At 27.2% G+C, this 19,233-nt stretch overlaps 1 protein-coding gene across 1 annotated transcript in view; it reads left to right on the top strand.

The window, feature by feature from the left end:
• The window catches only part of LOC148237973 (uncharacterized), a 123,405-nt gene that overhangs the window by 44,929 nt on the left and 59,243 nt on the right, over positions 1 to 19,233 (top strand). Inside the window, exons 5-9 of the mRNA XM_088181377.1 lie at positions 11,018 to 11,165; positions 11,939 to 12,095; positions 12,171 to 12,349; positions 12,858 to 12,919; positions 17,023 to 17,201. Coding sequence (XP_088037503.1) covers positions 11,018 to 11,165; positions 11,939 to 12,095; positions 12,171 to 12,349; positions 12,858 to 12,919; positions 17,023 to 17,201 — 725 coding nt within the window. The remainder of the gene's footprint in view (positions 1 to 11,017; positions 11,166 to 11,938; positions 12,096 to 12,170; positions 12,350 to 12,857; positions 12,920 to 17,022; positions 17,202 to 19,233) is intronic.

Below are 19,233 nucleotides of genomic sequence, written 5' to 3'. Positions count from 1 at the left end.
GATATGCAATTGTATTGGGCAACCTTTCCTTTTGATTTTTCCCATAAATTCTTTATAGGATTTAGGTCTGGTGACTAGTAAGTCCTTCTAGAAGTACCAAACCCTTTGACGCAAATTAGCAAAGTATGACATGGAGCGTTTTCTTGCTGAAATTGGATGGTAGCGTGGTCTGTGCTTAAATATTTTTCAGTAAAAATCCATTAAAGTGTATTCCAACAATAACTAATTTTGATTTAAATTTACCTTAAAGATGGATTCATAGGACCACATGACTTTCGCTTAATATTCAGATGTCCAATATCGGTGTTTTCAGGCCCACTCTAACCATCGAGTTTTATTTATTTCTGAAAGCCACGGTTAATGTCGGTCTTTATCATTGAGCTTTTTTCTCACCATCTACGTAGCTATAGATGGCCCTTTTTGGACAGCATGTCGTGAAAAAATAATGTGATTATTATTTTCTGATAAATTCAGTAAATAAAATTCAATATGCGAATGCAATTTTTTTGGCACTTTTTAAATGTTCCTATAATATTCAAAATAAATTATTAAATAAAAAATATATTTTTTTATATAATTGTTCTAAGCCGCTTTCTGACGGGCATATTTTAAAATCAAACATTCTATGCTAAAATTTGTACTCTGTAAATCGTATCGCTTTGTATGAACGGTGTATATAATAATACACGTAAACAAAGGAAATATATTTAATTATAATAGTAAAAATAAAAATTTAATTTGCTCCATTGCTTTCTGAGCCACCGGTAATGCGTTCTGTTGTTTCGACCAATGAAAAATAAGCATTCAAATATAAAACAAAATGGCTGACATCGACATGACAACAGTTTTAAATAATTATTATTTATAACAAAATTTTGCTACGCGACAATAGTTTTCATTAATTCGTCATGTGCGTTGTTCGATTTGACTGAATATAAATAATCGGATTGTAAATTAACTAAGTGTGTTATAACTATAAAAATTAAATATATACATAATCTGTTAAGGATTAGAAGAATATATTGATTAAACTAGATAACCAATCATAAAACAATCTTCATAATGAAATCTTCAAATTTTGAATTCCCGTCGACGTACTCCGGTTCCGAAAAGTGAGTTTTTCCTTTTTAAATACATAAACATTATCATTGCTTCCGATTTAATGCACATTTACGTTAGATTTAACTGAACCATGTACATTTTAAGCGTATACATGTAATATATACTTGATTGAGGTTAATGTCGATCAAACCATATAAATGTTAATAAAACATATTTTTTATCTATTGATATTTGGGGATACTATCTTTCACGACGATCGCGTGACAATGATTGTGGCGCAGTCGGTTATTTAGCTGAAGAAGCTTGGTTACAGCAAAATAAATTAAAACCATTATTGCAGCAAAATTCCGTTCCGAGCGATGACTCGCAATATATTATACATATGTGTAGTGATTATAAATGGAATAATTGCCAGCCAAAATATCTAAGGGTGGGTTATTTTTAATTCCAATGTGGAAAAATATGTATACGTCATGGTTTTTAATCAATTTTTGTTCTGTGCCATAATTCCTCTTTCGGAATAGCCAAATTCAAGACATTCATAGTGGGTAAAATGTAACTTTTTGTTTACACTAATAGGAGATTTTTTATTATTACTACCATTGTAATATGTTTAATTAACTTTGGTATGTATACCTTTAATTGCCATATCGCTGCTGTTTGTCTTTTAATATTTGCTCCTAAAAAGTCAATAGTATTTTTGATAGAATAAACGTGATATATTATTCATAAAGCCAAACACTTATTGGCACACTCATAATTTAAAGTTTTGATTATATTGTCTATAATTTCAATGCTACATTATTTTTAATCATCTTCAATTAACCCTTTTTAAGAAAAATGCTGTGATTATAACATATTTCACTGTTTATTTGATTGCACTGAATGGCGCGCGGTGAGCACTTGACAGTTGACAAAAGAGTTAGCATATGTAAGCAAATTTGCAAATTTGTTGGGACTGTTTTTGCCGGGAATTCCTGGGAATTATCGTATACATTATTAATTACTATTCCATAATATGTACTTAGTATATTCTCAAATATCAATATAATTGTGAGTACTATTCTTAAGGATTTCTAATTATGAATAAAATTATATAGAGCATCGTTAACGTTATAACAAACCAGAACGTTTCGACTTACGTTGCCTTTTTTAAAACACGCAAATATTCCCCGAACGAAAAGACGACCTAAAATATTCACGATTAACTCTCGAAATAAGTAACTCACATGTATTTTTAATGAAGTACAACGACTTTCTTGTAGTAAAATATAACTACGTATATTAAAAATGAATTTTCTTTTGTTCACTTTCATATCTAATAAATTTTGAAGGCATCGTACATACATAAGTATAAAATTTACTTCTAAGAACTTATTATTAAATTGTTTTTCAAACATAATTCGTTATCTTTGCTATCTTAAATTTGTAAAGTAATTACAGAAATCAATTGTATATAATAAGAAAATCATATAAATATAATATTAATTTTGATTTTAAAATTTAAAAAAGTTTAGAAACACTGATTACAATATGTTTTATTTTATGGATATTTAACAAATTCTTTTTCTTATTTATGTTGTCTAATGGTTATTCAAATACTATGACCTACGTAATCTTCTATCTTTGAATTATTTAAATGGTTTTTATTGCCATAAGAGCCCTTGATATTTAAAAGCATGTGGTTATTTGCATCTACCGTAGATTAATTTTATCGCCTATTTGAACCTACTGTAAGTACGAATTATTTGCTATTTGCAGTTTTGCACCTATATACATATATTTAGTAGTAAATTTGTCTATTATTTTGGTATTGTTGTGTAATATTTAAATACACTTATAAATACAATGGTGTCGCAAGTCTTATTTTTTATTTAAATCAAGACGTATAAATGAGATTTAAATAATATGCTATTCTATAATGTCCGTGTAATCAATATGACAGTTGCGAAACGTCCATTTGCTGTTCAAACATAAACCTAACCTAAACGAAATAATCTAATGGAAGCTTAAAAATTTGGATTTGAACAGCAAATGAGTGTTTTGCAACTGTTAAAGTGTAGTTATATTTTTAGTAATATGAATATTATTTTACTAACTAGGTCAATTAAAATATATCAAACATTTATTTTATAATTCCACCGGTGAATATTAATAAAACTGTATTTATTCACTGTGCGGATGATTTGTCCTATAATTATTTTTTAAAACAAAATTAGCTAGTAGAATTCATGATTTAACAAGTTTTGTTCATTAGTTTAAAACCAGTAGATGCAAATAACCAACAACTCGAACATACAATAAGTGCAAATAGCCACATTTTATTTAAAATGCGTGTATTTAATTATTTATTTATGGATCATGTACAAAAAAATAGTACAAAATAAACAACTGAAAATATTTTTATCATATATGTATAGCTATATATTATATATACAATGTTTAAAAATATATTGATAAAATTCTATTTTTATTATATTGTGCAAAATTAAACATTGTAAATCACGTTTTATAATTAAGCTTATGTATGCATTAGTTATTTTCCTATCTTGGATGATGGATCGATCCTATTCTTTTTTTCTTAAGTTATGATTTCGTGTATCTTTGAAGAATTAATTGAAATGAAATACGCCGGCTTATGAATTAGAGAAAAACTGCTAATAAAAGTTTGAGTCAAAACGCGTGGCTATGTTAGTAGACTGGATGAAAGAACGTTTACGTTATGCGAATATTTCAGATACTGACTAACGGCAGCTAATTTAGACAGTGTAGAAAACAAAGTAGAATAAGCATTAAAGACTCGTTTGCATAATTACAAGCGTATTTCTGGGAATCTAACAATTGAGTCATTATGTTGTTGATAATAAAAAAATGATATCTGATTAAAATTTTGATTTATCTTTGGTAAATCCTATTATATTGTGTTCGAGATTGAATTGGTACGAAAATGAATATGATAATCACGTCGACTATATTCTGTTTCCTTTTAAGCTAAATCGTTTATTATTCGTAACCCTGATGGGAAAGCATAATGAGGATGGATGTTCCAATTATTAACAATATGTTCGTCATTTAAAACGTAACAACATTAAATGTTTTTTAAAAAAAAGAACATGAAGCATTATTAATATTTTTTAAATCATTCGTTTTGCTTTTCAATTAATTAATTACATTTTAATTATAAATTATAAATTTATTACTCTAATATTGACCTCAAAATTATTGCAGTGTCTTAATATTATTTTTCACATAAATATCACATAGTACACAGTTATTAATATTGTCAATATATAATATCTAGTATTAGAGGTATAATAAAATAAAACGTCTATATGTTCAATATTTGGAAATATATTTTTATTTTCATTACCTCCACAATTTCTTAGATCTCTACAATATTTACTATCTTTGATATATTTAAAATATAAACCATGCTATTTTTAAACATTAGTGTTTTACTGTGTATGAGGTCGGAATAGCTTAGTCCGTAAGATCTACTCAGAGGTCATAAGTTCGGCAGCAGACTCGAATTTTTATTTATAAAAATATGCTATTAATAAAAACTGGCCACAGCTACAAAGTGACATATGTTAATTATACATTAAAATACACATAATAATTTGTAATTAGTTATATAGATGTCACCGATTCCTAGACTGAAAAGTCTGGTGTTTAATACTTACTTGTAGGTATTCATTTTGTCTGATTGACTTAAACCTAGCTGGATTTTGACATTGCTTAACATTCTGATTTAATCCATTTATTGGATAGTTCAATTGCTAAACCGACATATATTTATTAAATTTTTAATTAAAGCATTTTTGTGCAACGAATTCAAGCGAAATTTTTGAAGTCTAGTGTTTCAGTAATTGTATAAAACAAATGGGATGTGTTGATGTTTAACACTCAAACGAAAGCAATTACGCAGTCGTAAAAGCCATTTGAAAAAAATTATCTCAATATTATTTCATATATTAGAGAATTAAACCAAGCAGTTTTACTCAAAAAAAAATTTTTTAAGTCCACGTTTTGCATCGGTATAATAAATAGCACTGACCAAACAGCATTTTACAAATTAAATTCTGGTCTGAAGATGTTAATGCTTGTTTGAAAAAACCAGCTTTAAATTTTAAAAACTTATTTCTAGCTATTTTGATGCGAACTTTAATCTTTTGATCAGATTACATTTCGTCATTTACCCAACCACCCAGATATTAAAAATGTTTCGCCCTCACAATTCTATCTTGGTATAATAATAAGCTTACCGGGCCCACGGGGAGCTTCCGTTTTATCAATGTTTAATCGTAGGCATTCATTTAAGCATTATTTATACAGGGATCTTTAAAAGTCGTCAACGGTCTCAGTAAATATTGTTGTGTCATCAGCATAACATATATTGTTAATTATCTCCCTATCAATTTTATTCCTTTTTGTTTTTGAAGTCTTTCTTTTATTATAAAAAAAGAGCAAAAGAAAGAATTCATCATTGTCTCACACCTCTCTGTATTGAAATATTTTTGGTTTGACGTTTATTACTGCTCATTAATTACAATACAGATTTTTTGAGAATACTCATAGGCCAACAGAACTTAGGTCCTCTATAAGATTATCATGTTTTACGCAATTTAATGATTTTATTATGTATGGTCCCGTTTTTTGGTTCTCATTTGTTGTGGCTTCTCCCCAAATAACGATTTTATTTAAATTAATGCAAATATTTCCCTAATAAACAATATTAAAAATACTGCTTTTAATATATTTTCAATATATAATATAGCAATTAATGTTAATTTTCAATGGTCCCAATTATTTACAATATGTATTTGGTAAATTAGTAATATAATATATAATAAATGTGTAATACAAAACATATTTTTTTTGTGTTATTTTGTGTTCCATATTATGGCTGAAACGATTAATTTATTACTACCCGCCGTCTTCACATTCGCCTGCTTGCAATCGTTTCGAAGGGAGAAAATTAGAGTGTTATATTGACAAAAGTTGCCAAGGCGATATCATAAAATTAGTAATGCGAGGGCTGAGAAGCACACCCTTAGTCGCAATCTTTGAAACCATTTTCACAGGAGATTTCATTCGACCTAACATATTATGTTTATGCGTATTTTATTACGTCACGTCACAGAAACGACGCCGCGAAGCTTATTTGAATCGAATATATAATACATATCGAAGTTTGTCTTTATTATGTTGAAGTAATAATAACATACCGCAGTCAGTTTTTAATTTAATACGTAATAAATATATTTAGTTATTATTTATTAATTTGTTTATCAAATAATTATAACATTACAATGGTCAGAAATAATTAATGGGTATGTCAATCAACTTTAAATGAAACTTTAAACATTAAATTATTATTACCTAATAGAAAAGCATTGTTTAAAACTGAATGTATAGGTATATCTTATCTTTATTCACTCTTATGTTTAAACGTGAATAAACAAGCATAATATTATTTTTAATACAATAAAATCTTTTATAATTAGTAATAACGTAATAGTACAGATTTATTAATTAAATTATATTATTGCGTAATAATGCCGCCATTTTGAATCCTTTGACAATTGGAGGTGCGCAAATTTTAATTAAATACGGCATTCTAAAATCAAATTCCGGCATGTAATTAGGCCTCCTTAAAACGTAGATATAAAATTAATCTGTGATTTTTGAATTGAAATATCAATAATAAATACAGTAATTTTGTTATTTGCTTAGCATCTATTTTTTAGATTTGCTTAATATGCATAAATTTATAATTCAGATAAAAAGGTTTTAAATTATACACTAATATTCAATAGCCTTTTTTGCTGACATTTACCCTTGTCATTTTATTTTTTTATTATAACATATAGATATGTATATAAAAGTAAAATAAGATTTCCTTGAAACTTGGCTCAGAAGAGATTGTTTCATATTTTAAAGAAATATACTTATTTTTGTTTTGTATTCTCAAGAAAAACACTTACAAAAAAGAGCTGTCACACCAATGATATAATAATAATACAATACAACAAAAAAATAATTGTACATATCTCTATTCAGCGCATTTTTTTTTATTTATTCTCATCAATGACATTTTATTGTGAACAGTAAATTTGATAACTTTAGATTAATAAATCATGTATTAGAAGCAATTTAATATTATAATAGATTTAATTTATCATACCCAATTATAAAATGATAACATATTTATTAAAACGACGACTATTTTCATATAAATATGTGTAAAACCATTCTAAAAAAATCAGTCGTTTATATTATATATTTTTCCAATATTATCATAGTGTTTGCTTGTTTTTTTGTTATATAATGAAAAATACTATTCATTGGAAATTGTCCTTTTGTTCGACTGATCAACATACGTCCCATCTCAACGACGAACAAATAGAACAAGAAAGCTCGAACCCGAAGGGAGAGGTTCAGAACAAAGTTGATTTAGATAAATAAGATAAGGCATGAATAAAATAAAAAAGACGTCAAAACTTATATGAATTAATTTTCAAACATAGAAATAAAATCAATAAAATTGCTCTGTCGATTCTCGCAAAAAGTTAAAGTGCCAATCAAAAAGTGTCAGATTGATAAAAAAATCAGATTAAAATTATGTAATCATTTTTTTAATTACTCTCATAAACCTATGTCAATTAAATTTAGTAAAAATATATTGTGTTTCAATCAATTATACTATCATAAAATTATTTTATTGTATTCAAAACAATATAAGTCAAATGCTTTTTTTTAATAAGAAAATACAATGTATTTTATTTATGTTGGATTTAGTAATTTATTTGCCAAGATATAATTATCAAAAATATATAGATATTAACTGTGAATTTTAATTCACAAATTTGTTCCTACAAACACTTAAAGTTTGAAATTGTTTTTATGGCTTTCATTTAAATGAGTACCCGTCGTTCAAATAAAGCAATATTAGCCGTTAAAATTCATGGATTAAATTACTGCGATAAAGGCAGTTTGTTGTTCTACTACCGAAGCGAAATCACAAAACTATAATCAATTGATAAGGTGTCAAGTGAATTATCTGTCTTATCAATAAAGATAAACAGTTTAATAACTGCGTAATAAAATTTTACACATTGTTAACTTGAAACATATATAAATATTGTGATATTTCTATCGTACAATAACTATAAATCATATCAAATAACATGTTTTTTTACATTATTAAAAATACTTTTTTTATAATTATGACCATTGTTCAATAATTTTCATTGAGAGATGATATATGTTAATTGAATAAATATATATTTTATTACTCTTTGTACTCTAGTAATAGCCATTAGAGCCCCACTAGCTAAAGTAGCGATCGGTGGTACATTTATACTAAAAACTTGAGTAGATACAGTATTTAGAGCAATTCTTCTTGTTCATATTCAATTGTAAAATAACGGTGTAAGCATTACCTGGAACAAATCGTACGCCATGTTGTAAATTTTCGATTTAAGCCTTCAAACCTTTATATTGTAGAAATAAAGTCATCACATAATGAGGCCCACAACTTATTTCTACGAAGCAATCACAGTATCGCTTCATCTTTAAAAATAAGTTTTTGGACCTCTACTGTGGAAAATCATATATAATTAGTGTGTCTTTAAATACAGAAAATAATACTTAGATTCTATATTACAATATTTTTATCAAAAGATAATCGTCTCGAATAGTTTTAGATTTTTCCCAAATTCTGAGTGAATTGTTTTATAATATTTAGCTGGGAATTTTTATCCCGCAATTAAATTGCTTAAAACATAACATAGAATCAACTCACAGATGGATATCTAGATCATTGCATTTAAATGAGAGTGAGCTAATACCCTACAAAGACAAAGTTATGTTGTAATAATATTTTTCATTCTAATGTTTTGTTAAAATTGATCAAATATAGTTTATATATATTAATTAAACCCCTATTCTATACATAATTGAGGGCTCATTATATTTATTCGTAAAAAAAAAAAATTTGGCAAGTAATAGAAAAAAAAATGTTTTTTCTTCTTAAAATGGTATAACAGCTATTCACAAAGTATAATATTAATCACTTTTGTAAAAGATCCATTAGCAGCCAATAGAAATTTATTATAAAAAATCTTGCCACCTTCTGTAATTGGTCGCCCCAATAAAAAGGGGCGGACAACAAAATCTCCCATAGACAGGGCCGTAGATGAATGTGGGCAATGAAAAAATCCTTCTGAGAGGATATGAATAGATTCACCTCTCCTCTAAAACTTCATCTGCAGTTTTTCCCCAATCATCTGAAGACATGCTCTCAGACACTTCTACTGGCATCCACAATTGAACTTCAAGGCATCATATATTCGAGAGCTTTCCAACTTGCATTACAGCCAAGAGGTGGTCAATTTAACTTCAGATCTGCAAAGATCGTAAAAGCTGCCGCTTCTCTCTCTCCGAATTTACTGGTCCACCGTGACACCCATAATCCAGATTTTAACCCGCATTGGAAACGCATGGAACCTACGGATATATTTAATAACTAACTTTGTCTTTACAAAAAATCACTTCCATGGTCATGTATATGTTTTATAACTTTTTTATTCACATATAATATAATACATGAAATAATAATAAGCACATGTAATCTTTGTAAATATCAAAGAAAAAGCTGAAAGGAGCTCCTAAGCTCAGGAAAGCTGAGCTGAGACTGGAACTAGAATTTAAACTGACTGCTCGTTTTGCACAAAGGAAGAAAATTCTCTCTGCATACTAAATAAATTGCGCCATTGTCTTTAAGTGAAAATAGTATTTTTTTAATAAAAATACGTCTTTGATATTTTACTACGAGGCCAAATATTTTAGGCTTTTGTAGATAAAAAACAAATAACTCACGTTAGTATAAGAAAAAATCTTCGCCCCATTTTTATGTCTAAGGTTAAATTTTTAAGTTTTGTAAATTAGTTTACGTAATTTCACAATTTCTTCATTTAAATAATTATAATATATACAAGTTTTTACGTAGCTTGTCAGATATTCTCATGTTAATTAAATTTAATAACCACTGATCTATGTAAATTGATATGGCATAATACATTTATATAGTATATTTTTGTTTATATTTTTATCAAAACGTTTTATAAAATAAAATACCAAAAAGTTTTCAAAAAATTTAATTTAATTTAAAATTTAGTTACAACAACAATAAATGGAATCAATATTATCACTAAAAGAGAAATAAATAATTGTTAAATAATTAAAATAATTAATTTTTATTTTTAGGCTTTTATATTGGACATTGAGTTTTAGGTTTTGATATTGGGTATCCAGTTTTGTGTTTTTTTATTTATTTAAATTTAACAATAGAAGGCGGCTATTTTCTCGGTTGAGTGACATATCGGTCCATATTACACTTGGTGAGAGTTTAACTGATCTCTTTTTAGTTCCAAATCGCAAGCAAATAGGTAGTTATAGATGAATGTTAATGCGTTATATGAAATTTCTTAGGAACCTAAACATACCTACTTGTAATTAATATGATATTATATATCTCTAAATACTGCGAAATTAAAAGCAGTATTCTCGTTATGTAATATATTATATTTTATTCTATATGTACGATTTATAAATATAATTATATAAATTATTGTCGTAAAACACATATGCATATAGTATATATTAATCAGTGAAAGGTTATTGTAGACATGTTTAGTTACATTAATATACATGCTCTTATTAGTACATATATTCCTACGAAATATACGTTCCATTAAATTCTTTCTCGAAATCCGACGTCTATATTAGCTTTATTTTTGTATTAATTTATTTAATAATAAATACTAGATTGCATGATATTAAATACATTATTAAAGAAATGTTTATTATTTCTTTATTATTTATTTGTTCTTATGTGTATATACATTTATTGACTTTTAAGGAAAATTAAATCAAATGTTTATTGTTGTAGGTGGACACGTGGATACTTATACCAGCGAGCATTCCTAAAACACAAGGCGTGGAGTGTTCGATTAAACCGTATTGTACTTACGAGGTAGTACTCAAATCTCATCCATCAAATAGATCCAATAAGATAATCAACGAGATTACATTACCAGGTAAGAAATGAAAAATATATTAATTAAATTACCTATCATCACAATTATTAGTGGGTTACTTTTGTGTGTATCTTGTAACATAGATAAATTGTACATAAATTAGGATCTTGTATAAAAAGCTTTCTTGTTTAATATTCCTGGATTTTTTGTAATTCTGAGATACATTGAATTATAACAATATTTAAAAATTAAATTACCTGAATACGGTAGGAAATAAATTTATAAAATATTATTTTTCCATATCATTTAAAATTGATAATAATAAAAACAAAGATTTTTTATTATAGTATTGTATATGAAATTAGAGGATTCTTTGGGCACCCAGTTTAGTTACCTGCGCATTAGTCCTGCTTCAGAATATGCTCTTTTATAGCAGTAGTAGAATCGTCCTGTGCTTTGAATCGCTTTGTGGGTTTTAACTGTTGACTCAAAGATATAAAATAATTATTTTAGATTTTTCAAATTAGCAGGTGAAGCAAGATGGAGATATAAAAAAATATACTTAGTTGGAAACACTGCCAAATTTTTTTCGCCTGTTTGCTCTTGTGGTCCTTTTACTTTCACTATTGCTGCACTATTTAAGAGCGGGCGAATTGTTTTTTTCTTTTTGTTCTATGCATAGAAGAGAAACTTTTTTAAGTTTTTATAATAAATCTCATTTTTAAATTCCGTAAAAAGCTTCAATGAAAAATATTGTCTAGATCTTAAATATTTTAATTTCCAATGGAAGCATGAAAATCTTAATATAAATCAAAACAAATTTATAATTTTAGAATGCGTACAAAATGTGTGTTACTGTGATCCTTCAAAGTTGCCAAGACCAATCGTTGATGTGAAATTAAAAGCGAACACCGTCAATATTAGTTGGCAACTTTCAAATGAAACATCAGCCTTTAAAAATAATAGTAATTTTTCTCATTATAAAATAGCGTAAGTATAATAAGCATTTTATAATAAAATTATTTTGTCAATATATATATTTAATTGTTTGTTTTTTCTTTTTAGTTTTCGCGAAAAAGGTGTGTTCTTTGATGATTATATTAGCGAAACAAATTATACTGGCATTGAACCTCAATCGTTTGAAATAAAAGTGCCAAATCCAAAAAAAAGTACTTATCGCGTTTCTGTCAGTCTTGTTAGCAAAAAGCATTGTAATGGACCTAGGGGGGAACGAAATTTTACATGTAAGTTTTTTTGTTATACAATAGTTGTATCTTTAAAAAGATTTTTAAGACTTTTCAGGTGAAAGAAAATGTTCTACTATTCTTTCTCTAATTTAAATAAGAATTTGATCTAAATTTATTATCAAATCAAATATCTATTCTGTAAATTTGAATATTGAATGATTTGCGATTAAACCATCAATGTGGTTTTATTTTAAATGTAAATTTTTTCTGGACTAACTTCTCAATATTTAGTATTTTTATAACGTTTAAAATAATATATTTTGCTATCGTAATAATAGTGTTCATATACACATACTATTTTTACAAATATTTTATTAGGATTACGTTTGATTATTGTCATAAAGAATCAATACGCTGAGATTATAATTTTTAGCTAACGATCCGTTTTATTTTAGTGACATCGAGTGGTTAAATATTTATGAAAATTTAATTTTGATAAAAATTACGTGCTAGTTGATATGTACTAAATATATATTAAATTAATTTAAAATGATTTATTTTTCAGTTAAGCAACAAGATGAAGTGGAGAAAAAAGTTAAACATAACATTTTCAGCACATTTCATATTGTAAGTATAGTTTTATTTTTAATCTACATATATATAATATGTATAATAGTATAAATACCTTTAAATATATTTTTAATTCTTATGTACCGTTAATAATACATATTATTAACATCGCAAAAAGCTCCCAATTTATTATTAATAAGTGACGGAGTCAGTTTATATATTAAAAAAATAATTTATAAATGACTGCTGCATATATCATATAATCTATATTATTATTTTAAATTTGCACTCAGATTTCCTAAATGAGGTTTCGTGAAATAAAATTCATGATTTTATTTCACACGCACAGTAAGATTCTTCCAGGCTCGTATGGTGAGACACATTCCCTTTCGCTCACTCGCGTGCTAACTGACGAGAATGAGTGAGAGATAAGGGCGTGCGGGACGCATGTGGTTATCTCTCACTCACTCTCGTCACTTAGCACGCGAGCGAGCGAAAAATAATGTTTTTCACCGTACGCGCCTGCTGTCTTATTATTATTAAACAAAAAACAATGTTGTTAGATCTTTAAAGTACATATCAAGTAGTAGCGATGGCGATAAATGATAAGCCACACTCAAAGTAAACAATATTACTACATCAAATTTTTTTGGATACAATTTATTTTTCGTAAATTGAAAAATAAAAATATCACGATAGCTTTTGTTAGCTTATATCATGTTTATTTATCAAACATTTAGTCGGTTTCTCCTGATAAAATGTCACTTAAGGATTTGCCTGTTTTTTATGTGCTTCCCAAATAGTATTCTAGAATATAATAAACACATACGCAGACTCAAATAGCACAAGAAAATATTGAAATATTATCCCTGCCATGGAAATTATTTTTAAAGGTCACAATCGCGATTTTTATGTCCGTTAGAACCAAGTTAGTATAGCTTTTTAACTGCTATTTCACTCCTTAACACTTACTAAAATCATGGTACACATGTTCTGCCATCGGCCTATATAAATTTTATATAGGCCGATGGTAGAACATGTGTACCATGATTTCTTCAACAGTTTTTATCCAAAACCAAATTATAACTGTTATTTTATCATCCTTTTATTATAGTTCTTTACTCCACAATTCTGCAAGCTTCTCTTTACTTCATTAAATATTTTGATTACTTCATTAAATATTTTTAATTACATCATTAAATATTTTTGACGAAAATATATTTACTTTTTATTTAAATTATCCATTCAATATAATGATTTTAATATTACATTTTAAACTTGTATTTATAGATAATTTAAAATAGTAAAATATAATCTCTAATGTGCATTAAAGTAAAATTTATCGGCAGGAAAAAAATATTATCAGCTACAAAAATATTTTTTTTGAGGATTATAAATAAAATAATGATACTTATAGTTTCTTTAGAAAGTTCATAGTTACTTGAAAAACATGATTTTTTTTTGTTATTAAAAATTAGGTATTACTGTTGAATATCTTTATTAAATTAATTGAAAATTATAATTACGATAAATAAAATGCTTATTTAGTAATATTTTAATATCAGCTATTTGAGGTATTTTGGATTTTATATGTCTATGGATACTTTTTTATATACATATTAATATAATACGTATTTTTTTAATAGTAATTTACTTATCATTATTATTTTACTTAGATATATATTTTTTTGTACTGTAATTTAATTTAATTTTTATTTATTTTGCTATAACTCAACATTTTTTTTACGATATCTTAAAGCGTTTGCTTAGTAGTCAGAAGAAGTAGTTTGTAGTTGCCAGAATGTCAGCGCTTAAAAACACTTCTTTTGCACAAGCCATCCAGCCATCAAAAATATTATTTTTTCATCAAAATTTCTCGAGAAATTGAAAAGGAAATATGCGATTTCTTAGTTTTTGAAAATAAAAAAACACAGGAACTAGAATGCCAAATTATAAGCATGGTTGTTTTAGAGTTCTTCGTCGAACCTTTTTGCTGTCTTTTCTACTGTCAATTGTTTTTACCTGCAGCTTCTTTGATCGCTTCTCGACAATGTATGCTTGCTTTACGGAACAATACTTGGGTGTATTGCTAATATTAAGGTTAAAATAAAGTTGTAATGTCTTCTGTATGCGTTTTAAGCATCTGGGATTACATTATATTTGTGTTATCGCGGGAGGGTATCGGCTTTCTGGCGCTCGAAATTCTTGCTCTCAATTTTGCTGACTAACAAGTGATCAGAGTCAATGTTTGCGCTTCTACAGCTTCTTACCTCGATAAGGTTTGAGCGATGTTTAGAAGCCATACGTATATATAGTGTATTGTATAGTGAAAATCATTTGTGCACAAACGTTATGTAAGCATCTGAATTTTTAAACGACTTAGGCGTCTTTTAAAATTCTATAAATAATTAGTGAAAGAACATAGACCAAACTTAGTTGTATAGGGAGAAACTAGTTATAATTCGTTGTAAATTCAAGAACTTTAACTATTGTAACAATGACCATACATGCTATTAAAATTATTAATAGTTCAAAATTATATTCCACAACATAACATATATATTTTAATCATCGACGTATATATTTTTTTCTTTGTATATTATTCCTCTAAAGTAATTCTTAACTTGTTTTCTTTCAAATTACACACATTATTACTCACATTAGGTAAATATGTATTTCGTTTAGAACGAGTATAAACTTCTACTTCTCGGTAATTTTATTATTATTATTTTCTGTTTTTTTTATTTCTTCACAAGGTCTCCTGTTACCTCACTCCTACGCGTCACTTCAGCCTCCTGTTTTTCTGTTTACGTTCACCGAGAGTTTCAGTCCTTGTTTCGCCTTATTAAATTTTCCATGTAGTCTCTCGGCCTTAACGTTTTCATAATAAACGAAATTAATAAGCCCATAACGAAAATTCGGCATGTAATTTTTAGACCATCATTTTCCGCGCAGATTCCCCTGGTTGGAGGTGGAAACACGTTTATTTGCTTTCCCTCCTCCGCTTTCCTCCTTTCATTCTTTTGATTTGAACCACAACTTTTGTTTTGGATTATTAATTAAATCAGATTGACTACCGATGTTATATTTATTTATTATTAATAATAATTATTATTATTGCTACATTTTATACGTTCTAAGACAAACAAAAACGGCTATGAAGCCTAATGAAATTTGTTCAGGAATCACGAAAAACGTTTAATTAAATTAAGAGCCAAATTTACCAATCAAAGATTGACATTTTGTCTCTTATTTTGACCGCCGGGTCAATTGTAAAACTATATTTACAAATATTTTCATCAATATTTACATTGGTAATTTCATACGTCATATCATTAAGGGAGTAAATAAAAACAAATTTATAGAATTATGCTGTTAAGTTTATTATCAAAATAATGCAGCAGCATATTAAACAAACATTTAAATAATTCGATTTTCTTAAATTATTCTTGAAAATTTATAAGCGATTTATAATATTGAAGATTTGTTAACTTAAACTGATTCCTTATCTCAATAGTGTAAATACATCTTAATTATATTGTTTTTAACTCAGATTTCTAATGTTATTTCTCTCTTAGAAATATTATTTCTTGTCGTCAAAATTATATATTCCGCTGTATTAAATTTTAAATTACAGTAAGCTGAACTCTTAAATACATCTCTCACAGAATTCTTCTAATCACCAGTTCATAAACCCTTTTTGAATTTATGAACTGTGGCAAACATAATCATCTGAAAGTTTAGTGCTATTATTAAAAAAAAATAACTATGATTAACTATTGGAAAACATGTTATAGGCTTTAAAAGCCAATTAACTGCCATTTTCACTACGGTAGAATTTTTATTCTATCCATCAAATCCATGTAATTAAGCAATATACATTTTAGATATAAAAAACATTCTCATTTAAACCTTTGTAATTTCATCCTTTTTTGCCAATACTTTTTGTTGTTGTTGTTGTTGTGATTATTTTAATGATCTACTGTAAAATAAAATGTTTATATTTTTATATAATAATGCTTAAATTTTCTCACGATAATATTGAAAATTTCAGTATTATTGCAATCCCTATACACAATACAAATTACATGCCGAACATTAATAGAATACCTTAGAAATCTTTCCCACTATATTTTTTGTTTTATTTTATTTTATTTCAGATTATATTAGCTTTAATCATATTCGGCCTGCTCATGTTCATGATAGTGATGATGACGAAAATAAAGACATTCGGCAGCACACCCTGCTGCGTCAAGCTCTGGCTGGCTAGAGCGAGAGCCGATCAGAACCTCAGGACCCAACCAGGATGGCCCCACGGTCTGAGGTGTGCGAGTGATAGGTGAGTGAATTTTTAATTTTTATATGAAGATAAAATTTTTTTTTTATTAAAAAATGTCAAAAGTTCGGCGAACCCAATATCATTTTATGACATAGAAAGAGTAAAAGTAAAACAGGCAAGAATGTGACCGCAACAGGTACGCAAAAATTCCCCTCTCTTTATTTAAAAATGTACCGTTTTAAAAGTTTAAAACATGGTTGATTGCTGAAAGTTTAATGAAGAAAGTTAATAAAAAAATGTTACCAGAAAAATATTTAAAAATATTTATATTTAGAAAAGTATTTTTATAAAAATATTTATGTAAGCTGAAATATATTTTTATATCAGCCAGTAAAACCGTGAATAATCCAAAAATTATCTTCTGATGACCTTATTTTATTATTTTTATTCAATCAAACTTCACTCACACTCTAAAATTTTCATAACAAATTACAAAAAATCATTCACGGTTTGTGTTTGCTATCGCGGGTGGCACAAATTCTAACACGGGACGTAGGTCGCCACCCTTGGTGTAAAACATTTATTTAATCAGCGTATAAAGGGTTATTTGGTAAATAATTGATGTGTAAATTTAACTGTGTATATTAACTTACATGTGTTGAGCGGGCACACAAAGAACACTCGCAAATCCACTAACTTATGACATAATTTCATTTCAAGTATTTATTGATATGTATAAAATTGGGTTGAACAATCGAAGTGGAAATCAGCTGCTTTATCTGACTTTTGTGGGTCCCGTTTATTCCAAGTCGGGAGCGAAGTGCTAGTTTTGGATGAAAGTGTCTGAACGAAGCGATTGGATCGCCAATCTGAGAAATTTTAGAAATTCCGGGCAAAAGCAGACTATTTGTAGTTGTCTAATAAATAAATTGCTAGACGATATCTACGTAACGGTGATATTTAAAATCGTTGAAATCTGAAAAGTTGCCATTCTATAGATATTAGATATTAAAGACCGTTTGGTAGGGATATGCGTCGCATTTATTTGGGGTTTACAGTTTTATACAATTGCTTTGAAACCATTAATGGATACCATTTAAAGGATGAAAAAACAATTTCGTTATTAGAAAGTCCGAGGGACACAAATAAATTGATTAATATTAAAGTCCTCGCGAATGATTCTGTCGCGACGGTTGCGGGTGATCCCGACATTTTATTTTTTTAATATTTTTAAACACACAACGGTATAAAAACAATATGGTTTAACGTTATAAAGCGAGCTTATTATATAGCAATTTATTTTCGTATATATTTTGTTGGGTAAGCTCTTGGGATAAATTAAACATAATTATATAATTGCCATTCAAACGAAAGACAAATAGAGTCCAACGACAAACAAGTAAGGTTTGTTTATATTAACAGTTATTTGTAGAGGCGTTATACTTTTATATCTGATGAAATAACATAGAGTTGTATTATTAAATTATTATGTTATACAAATAGGGATGCAATGTATTCTAATGCTTATATCATATTACTCGTTAATTGTAGTCAAATACAAAGAAAGCAATTTAATAAACAATTTCTATTAAAAAAGCATACAAAGAAATTGCTATTATTGCTACAGAAAAGGGTTGACTGTTATAATGGTGTTGCGAACTCATATAAAATACCTCCACTGAAACTGCTATAAATAAACTTAATACAATTATGTTTTTATTTGACTATAGCATTAAAGGTTCCAGGTACTTACAAAGATTTTTTTTTGTGTGCCGGTTGTATTTTAATTTATTTATTCGTATTTATTTTTACTATGAAAAATAGGTTTTTGTATTGTAATTAAATTGTAAGCTTGTTTTTGAAAAGTTGAACTTAAAAGATTTGTTTTTAGAAATAGTTTATGTACCCTGTATTATATGTAGTGTGACAAATAACTATTCATTAAGTATTCCTAATATATACATATATTTTTTTACGGGTAATGATTAAAATAAACTGTACCTTAAGAATATATCAACCATTGCAAAATAATCATTTTTTATTATTAGTGTAGCTTTTTTATTGAATTTATATTTTTTTAAGAAAGAATGAA

This window comes from Plectrocnemia conspersa, unplaced genomic scaffold (genome assembly GCF_051122295.1).
Source record: "Plectrocnemia conspersa isolate PC_06_02 unplaced genomic scaffold, ASM5112229v1 ptg000002l, whole genome shotgun sequence".
Taxonomy (NCBI): domain Eukaryota; kingdom Metazoa; phylum Arthropoda; class Insecta; order Trichoptera; family Polycentropodidae; genus Plectrocnemia; species Plectrocnemia conspersa.
Note: the sequence above shows the minus strand (reverse complement) of the source record. Positions and strands in the feature narration are given on the sequence as shown.